General features: G+C 55.3%; 1 protein-coding gene across 2 annotated transcripts in view; it reads right to left on the bottom strand.

Moving 5' to 3' along the window:
• PPP6R1 (protein phosphatase 6 regulatory subunit 1) overlaps positions 1-7959 on the bottom strand; it is a 12761-nt gene that overhangs the window by 2765 nt on the left and 2037 nt on the right. For both annotated transcript variants that reach the window (XM_025049638.1, XM_025049637.1), the window contains 12 exons: positions 6854-6966; positions 6648-6761; positions 6072-6234; positions 5822-5974; positions 5608-5742; positions 4903-4967; positions 4688-4803; positions 4518-4603; positions 4289-4378; positions 4118-4215; positions 1984-2041; positions 1730-1899 (listed from right to left, as the gene is read on the bottom strand). In XM_025049638.1, the coding sequence (XP_024905406.1) occupies positions 1730-1899; positions 1984-2041; positions 4118-4215; positions 4289-4378; positions 4518-4603; positions 4688-4803; positions 4903-4967; positions 5608-5742; positions 5822-5974; positions 6072-6234; positions 6648-6761; positions 6854-6966 (1361 nt within the window). The remainder of the gene's footprint in view (positions 1-1729; positions 1900-1983; positions 2042-4117; positions 4216-4288; positions 4379-4517; positions 4604-4687; positions 4804-4902; positions 4968-5607; positions 5743-5821; positions 5975-6071; positions 6235-6647; positions 6762-6853; positions 6967-7959) is intronic.

Raw genomic sequence — 7959 nt, 5'->3', positions numbered from 1 at the left:
ACGCTCTTCTCAACTACAAACTCAGGGGGACTTCTGTCACCACTATGTCCTCGACTGAGAGCAACACTGGTACATGCAGCTGCTCCAAAACACTGCTGAGCACTGACACGCAACTAGAGACCTTGGACAAAGTCTGATTGGCCTACATGTCCACCGCTAGGGGACGCTTGAACAAGTCCTGAATGCACACTACCATCTCCAGAGTGGGAAGGAATACCTCTGCTTATCATTGAAAATAAACTAAGACATTCGATAAAAGGGAAACGGAGGGGTCACTCCTCAAACCCATGCTCCAGAACCACTACCGACACCACACTCAGTGGCCAAGACCCCCAACGTCCATTGTTGACACAGCGATGAGAAGGAGAAAGACCTAAATTCATGAAAACATATCCTGCATTCACAGATCAGGAAATGGGATATTGTTAAAGCAGCAACATTCCCCAACCTGACCTACAGGTTCAAAGACAACCTTCTCACAATCCCAGATGCTTCCTTGGTGAAACCGACAAGCTGATCCTAAAATTCATGCAGAATCTCAAGGGACCCCAAAAAGTCAATGCAATCTGCAATCTTTAACAAAGGGTCAGGACTCGCACTTCCCAATTTTAAAACTTACTGTAATGCAATAGTGGTCCAGACCGAGTGGTCTCAGAATAGACATCGGACCAGAGGACCAGGAGAGAGAAGACAGAAATAAATGCTCCACACACACACAACCGACAAGGGTGCCATGCCCATTCAGTGAGGAAAGGACAGTCCACAAATGATGCTGGGATAGCAGCATTCCCACATGCGAAAAAATGAAGCTGGACTCCGCCTCATATCTCATACACAAAATTATCTCAGAATGAACCAAAACCTAATATAAAAGCTAACACCATAAACTCTTAGAAGAAAACACAGGGGTGAGTCATGACCTTGAACTTGGCAATGGCACACGTAAGCGCAAATGAACTTGGCTAGTTCATTTGTGGGTACACTCACAGATGGCAAGTGAACACACCCATACACACCAGAAGGCTGCACCTCTCAAGCCGAAGAGGCGAAACCCATCTCTGGGGCAAAATGTCGGGGCAATATCAGCCCCAGGAGGGCGGACAGTGGTTGGGAGGGGACAGTGGCTAGCAGGGATGTTCCACTCTTCACCTGGCAAAGGAGTGTCCACATGGCCGTATACTCAGGAGTCCAAATCTCATCTGTATGTTTGTTACATGTCACTCAGAAAGTTAAAATACTAATTCTCAAATCAGAAGCCACAAGACAAAGGCTCAGAGCTGTAGGCCCTGAGCTGTAGTCGGCCTTGGCAAACCAATGCTACACAAACTCATTTGGTCAGTGATGCTGGGGCCAGACAGTATTGACATTCATAAAGAGAAAAAGGGACAATGGTCACCTCTCATCTTACTGAAATCAGGGGAAAGAGAGCTGACAGGACTATCAAACCAGGGAGTGCAGTCAGGGGTAGGCGCCATACCGATCATAGGCATGCTGGAACAGGCCGCACCTGAAGGAGCCGCTGAGTTTTCCAACCATACATAGGCAGTTACCTTGTTCTCTTTAACTTGTCTGAACGGAGTTTCCATCACTCAAAACTGCAAGCAGCCCAACACACACAAACTGCATCCTCTGTGTGGTTCCCCTTTACTCAGATGACAAAAACTATTTCATGTGGGCCCTACAGACCCCATGCTGAGTAGCCTGGGAAAGGAGGTGGGAGGGGACTCACCGCATGCCTGGGGGCACACCCAAGCGGGGTCCTCTGGCCAATGAGCTGCCCTGCCAGGCGCCATCCTCCCCGTCAGACTCCCCGGAACCCTGGCCATCCTCCTCCTCCTCGTCATCATCGAACTGCTGGATCCGGTCTTTGTAGCAGATCTCGAGCAGGTTGGCATTGGGCTGCAGGGTGTAGCGGCGGGAGAGTGGGCTGGGCTGCACTGCCCATGGCCCCCTGCCACCACCAGAGGATGGGGCAGTACTCACGTTCTCGTCATCGGCATTGAGGGAGAAGGTGATGTTGGCCGTCTTGTCAAAAGGGGCACTAGGAGAGAGCACAAGAGCAGTGAGGGGAGGCACACAGGCAGCAGCTGAGGATTTAAGATTGTAACCTGGGTGACAGATTATACACAGGCCTGAACTTCCCCAGGAGTGCAGTTCGCGTTCACAGCGACCTTAATGCAGCCACAGCGAGAGGTGAAAATGGAATGTGGGACCCAGCTGAAGCTAATTTTCCTAAGGACACAGCTAACCTAGCCCCATCTGCAGTGTGTCACTGCTGTCAAGGCCGAGTCAACATCTTCCTCCTATACCCACTTTTGCTCCATTCTCTGCACTTTCAGAAAGCCTCACAGAAGTGTAATTCCTGAAGGAATTAAAACCATGCATTTCAAATACTGACACAAACTGCTAAAAACGGTTTGTTACTTCTGCTATCAGCGAAATAAGCAATTTCAAGAGCCTCGTACTTGTTTCGTTGGCATCCTTCTAAGTGTCAGTCCTGTTCGTGGTGAAAGCACTGTCTACCCAAGGGCCCACGCTCTGCCCATGTGGCAGGGAGACCTCCTAGGTTATCTGGGAAGCTCTCTCTCCAAGTCAGCAAACATTCTGCCACAAAGGTCAGTGGACTCATGTGAGTCAGCAGCTCCTGAGTGCTGACTGGGCACCACTCTTCCTATGCTTTCTTCTCACCACCCCTCGTACGACAGGCATTCCTCTCTCCTCTGAAACACACAGAAGTGAGGCAGGGCCAGGCGGGGCCAGGCTGAGCACTGGCACAGTGGGTCAGGGGTGATCTCTCCTACAGGGCAGCATCTTCAGCAGAAGGTATCAAGATATCCACTGTTTTTCATTCCAGAACATTCCATGACTTTGCTCTTTTAGTTTTTGACCCCACGGGAATTTATCTTGACGGAGTAACAGTTTTGTCCAAAAGGACAGCTGGCCAGCCTAACGCCATTCACTGAGCAGGATAGGGCTGGGTCCTCCCTTGGGCAGTGTCTTCCCCAGGTGTCCTAGGCCTCTCAAAGTGATGGGCGCTCCCGAGGACTCCTAGTGCCCGGTACTGTGCAGGGAGAGCAGCAGCAAACACGCTCTCACACCTGCATCCAAGGGACCACTGTCCGGCTGTGGGCACTACAGACCAAAGCTGACCCTCACACTGTTGCTGCACAGGGTCACTGACCAGCAGGTGCCCCAGTCTCCCCAGCTGTAAAGTGGCTCTCAAACCCTAAGCAGAGAGTAGTCGTGGGCACATAACGGGTAACACTGAAAGGTGCCTGGCACGCTGCCAGCTGACAAAAAGGACAAGGGTAGTGACCCCGTCTCAGCTGTTTCCCAAAAACCCAGGCACAGCTATGGCCCCTCCTGCGTGTCCCTGGACCCCAGCGGACCTCTCTCCATCTGCTTCCCTACGGTCCACCTCAGAGCATCATGGGCTCGTTCCTCAAAAGGAGCCTCTTCCGCCCATGGGGCAGCGGCACACCTTGCTGTTCATAGCGCTTCTCTCAGGGGCCCCGAGGGCAGGCTCCGGAAGCCCTGAGGTACACACGAGACCCAGGACCAGTGGAGGCACAACCTGGCTCAGAAAGGAGGCCCCTGGGCAGGTGGGTGATGAGCCACTCACTGCCCTCCACAGGCCGTAGCCAGCCACTCCACTCCTGCCCCTGCTACAGTATCCACTGCACTCACTTGGCCACCTGCCCTTCTCTTCACTGTCTACCTGGTGCTGTCTGTCACAAGGTTACTTGTACAATCTACAAAACGTTAGTAAATTTTAATTTTTTTCTGACCACAAACGCAACAGACGCTTGTGACAGAAAATTCATAAAATAAAGAAAGAAGCCCGTGACTACAACACCAGGGATGGTGATGCTAAAATACTGTCACCCAACAAATACAAGAGTACAGAACTGGTCACTGGAAAAGAGATCTCATCTCCCCACAGCCTCTCAAGGGGCGAGAGGTGACCCCGGCCTCTGGAGCCATCCTGACTCTGTGAGGGCTCATCTCATGAGCCCGATTGGGTCTGGGGGCAGGGTAGAGGGGACACCAGGGAGGACACAGGAAGGAGGGCAGGAGGAGCCATATGACATACGGCCTCACACAGGCACACACTCACTTCACGCTTTCTTCCTGCTCCCCAAACTCCTCATCATTGAAGCCGAAGTGGTCAATGAAGGCCGAGGTCATGCGCTGCATCTGGAAGTCCATGAAGGCCTACGGGGAGGAGGGTGTGCAGTCAGGGTGGTGGGTGAGGCCAGGTGGGGCAGGACCCACCAGCGTAGCCTACCTGCTGCAGCACAGCCTCCTCAGGGAAGCTGAGCTCCTTTAGCCTGTCGTCCTCGTCGTCACTGGAGGAGTGCAGGTGGTGGCTGCTCACCTGGGTGGGCAGGTGGCAGGGCATCAGGGCCTGCGGGGCCCCCAGGCAAGGATGGGGGCAAGGACGGGTTGTGGGGACAGAAAGGCCAAGGCTCGATGAAGAGGAATGAGGCAGCAAAGGTACAGCAGCCGGGGCTCACCAGGTCCACCATGTTCTTCCTGTTGGTCTCAGCCAGGGGTCCCGACACGAAGGCTTCCCACTGTTCCTGCTGCTCACCTGGCAGCTCTGCTCAGCGGGAGGGGACGAGGATGTGAGATACCCCCCAACTCTGCCTCCATCACCCCACCATCCGGCAAGCCTCTGCCTCACCCTTCAGCAGCTGCCCTAGCTGCTCAGCGTTGGGCCCCTTCTCTGTGTTCTGCACCAGGGCGTTGGCCACTCTGGTCAGGTGGCCCATGTAGCCTTTCCGAGGGCCCCCGGCAGACCTGGGTGAAAGTGGAGGCCACGGCTGGACACAGGCGGACACAGGCGGACACTGTGTCCCCCTCCCCACTGCCCAGGCAGGAAGGCCAGGGCACACTCACTGCACACGATCATTCTCCTCCCAAGACGTCAGGATGCGCTCCACCAGGCGGCACTGCTGCAGCAGCTGTGGGAGAAGGGGGATGCATGGGCACGGGGGCCAGCCAGGGTGTCACTGCTACAACTAGCCAGGCCCCAGACTCAGTCACCTACAGGTGAGAGAATGATGGGGCCCCACCGTCTTGGCCTGGCATCCAAACCTCTGGTCTTTCCACGAGCATGCAATACCCTCACACACACACAGCTGTATACTCACACATGCCAGCCCCCACTGTGCTTCCCACTCTGCTCCCCGAGAAAGGTCCTCAGCCTGTCTGATCTGCTCAGTCGAAACAACAAACCCCAAAGGTACCCTGCCTGTCACCCACTCCAAAGCTGACCCTCCCCACTGAACAGTTCCTCCCTGAAGCCTTAGGCTATTCCCAGGTAGTGTTCCACCTCCCGTAGTGGCTGTCACCCCAGGAGAGTCCTTTCCTCTGTGCCCTAGGGACACATGCTACCTCCTGAAATCACTGTGTCCACTCACCTCCCCATACATCACCCATATCTATTTCTCCCACACATAACCTAAGAACAAGGCCAAGCCCCAAGCTCCCAAGATATGAAGTCACCCACCAAGTACTGGTCAGCAGGACAGGTGACAGAAATAGCTAGGGAAGAGCCCACCCCCAAATAAATGGAGGGGAGACCCGGGAGCCACAGCTCACGTGTTTCACGCCGGGGTTCGGGGCGGGCATCTCAAGGCTGCCATCAGAAGGGGGCCCAGCGCTCAGCATGGCGCTCACACATACCTCCACTTGAGTGTGAAGGAAGTTGTTGAACACGTAGTGGAAAAAGAGGTCCTGGAAGGGGACGCAGGCTGGCACTGAGAGACCTGTCCCACTGGCCCTCCCCCACCCCACCCCATCCCGCCCACCGCACCAGCATGGTGTTGGGCACATCCAGCGCCAGGAGCTCCTGTGTCAGGGCCGCATCGTTGGCACTCAGGGCACTGGCCAGCAGCTTGACCACATGCAGCCGTGTGTTGCCCAGAGGCGGGGACAGGCTGCCCCACGTTGTGCACAGTGGCTCCAGCTGCAGGCACAGGAGAAGCTTGATTCCCAACCCAGCACTGCTGGGAACCAAGGACCAACACCCCCACACCCCACTGGCCACATCCCCCCTGGCCTACCTCGGGTGGTGTGAGCAGGATCTGGTGGAAGTGGCTGAGCCGAGGACGCAGGGCGTGCAGGGCGCCCATGCTAGACACGGTACTGTCCAAGGTTGCCTGGGCCAGGAGCTCCAGCTGCCCATCCACACTGCTGAAGAAGTTGTTCATGGTCGCAGATTCGGATCTGCAGCAGAGGCAGGATGGAGAGCAGGGTGAGCTGCCCAGATGGCCTGCATGTACACACATGCATGTGTGGGGGACACCTGGAAGGGAGTGAGAAGCTGCTCCCAGAGGGAACCCTTCCAGGCAAAACATCAGGGGTAGGGAATGAGAAGGGAAGCATCTAGGCAGGGTGGGAGCCTGGGGACCCTGGGGTAGTGGCCCCACTGTGCTGTGGGCAGTAACCTGCCTCAGGGGCCCCAGATTCCGACAGCTATGGGTGGCTGACTTGGCCTCCGTTGCCTTGGCTGTCAGGAACAGAACTTCTCTCCAGGACCATGACGACCACCATGAAGGAGACACCACTTGTGGAGGCCAAATCCCTGTAACTTCCACCCCCTGAACTGAACAGAGGTGCCCAGGGAGGCGGCCCCTCACCGTGGCCTCCTGGGCTCCAGCAGAGTCAGCAGCACCTGGATCCCGCTGACAAGAACAGATGGGCTGGGATCCCCTTCCAGCATGTTGCTCAGGAGCTGCTCGATCGTCTCCTGCCTGGGACAAAGGGCATTAGGGTGAAGAGCCTGGGACCTGGGGCCCCCAGGACAGCTGCCCACCCTGGACTGGGGTGCCACCCACAAACCCACTTCTCCAGGGTTGCCAACAGCTGGTCAGGCTCCGGGCTGTCCTGAACTTGGATCATCTGCTCCCGGCTCAGGCGGATGATGTCGCACAGGGACTGGGACGCGTTGGAATGTTGCTGGGGAGGTGGAGAGCAAGCTGAGGACCCCAGGCCAGCAGCTGGGTCCTCCACAGCTTGGTATAGGGACTCGTCCCATAAACTAAGCACCTGGCCCCAGCCCTTAAGGACAGGCGCAGAGGCTCAAGAGACACAGGGACACAAATGCCAAAGGAGGGAGCTCAAGGTACCAAACACTGGGAGAAGAAAGATGGAAGACAGAAAGGGAAAACGAAGGCAGGCTCCCTGTAAAAGACCCACAGAAATCCTGCATTTGGTGCATTCACAACAGCCAAAGAAGGGACGTCCAGTCACTGATAAACAGACAAGCAACGACGTTTTGACCACAAGCAGAACGTTTCCCAGCCTTAGAAGAATGGGGCACCCACAAACCACAACATGGATGTACACAGGATACAGCGCTAAGGCAGAGACCAGCCCCAGAACCATGTACATGTAAACGAAATGCCCAGAAGAGGCAAACCCAAAGACAGAAAGCAGACTGGTGGCTGCCAGGGGCTGCAGGGCCCTGAGGAAAGCAGAGAGACAACTAACGGGCACAGGGTTTCCTTTCCAGAGAGATGGAAAATAGCCCAAAAGTGATGCGGTAATGGCTGCACAACTCTATAAATATAGTAAAAACCACTGAATCCTATATTATAAATGGGTACACTACGTGGTACGTGATTTAACTTCAATAAATCTATTAACCAAAAAAGAAAAACAGAGGAGGAGCAGGGTGCTGAGCCTAACCCAAGAGGCAGCTGCCAAGGGCCCCCACACAGACATAGAACCCATCCAGGCCGTGGCTTCATTTCAGAGCTCGTCACAGGTGGGTGCTCTTGCCCCTCTGCCACAAAGGCCTAGATGGTCATCACCAATCCGGGACGGGTGCTGGCTGGGCGCTGATGACCTGTGCCTGTGGCTGGAGGACAGCCGAGGCCCCATGAGCTGTTGGTGAAGAAGCGGGGCCTCCAGGTGGGTTCTCTGAAGGACAAACAGGGCTTGTCCAGG

Source organism: Pteropus alecto, unplaced genomic scaffold (genome assembly GCF_000325575.1).
Source record: "Pteropus alecto unplaced genomic scaffold, ASM32557v1 scaffold326, whole genome shotgun sequence".
NCBI lineage: Eukaryota > Metazoa > Chordata > Mammalia > Chiroptera > Pteropodidae > Pteropus > Pteropus alecto.
The sequence above is the reverse complement of the archived record's forward strand: the minus strand, read 5'-3'. Positions and strand labels throughout refer to the sequence as shown.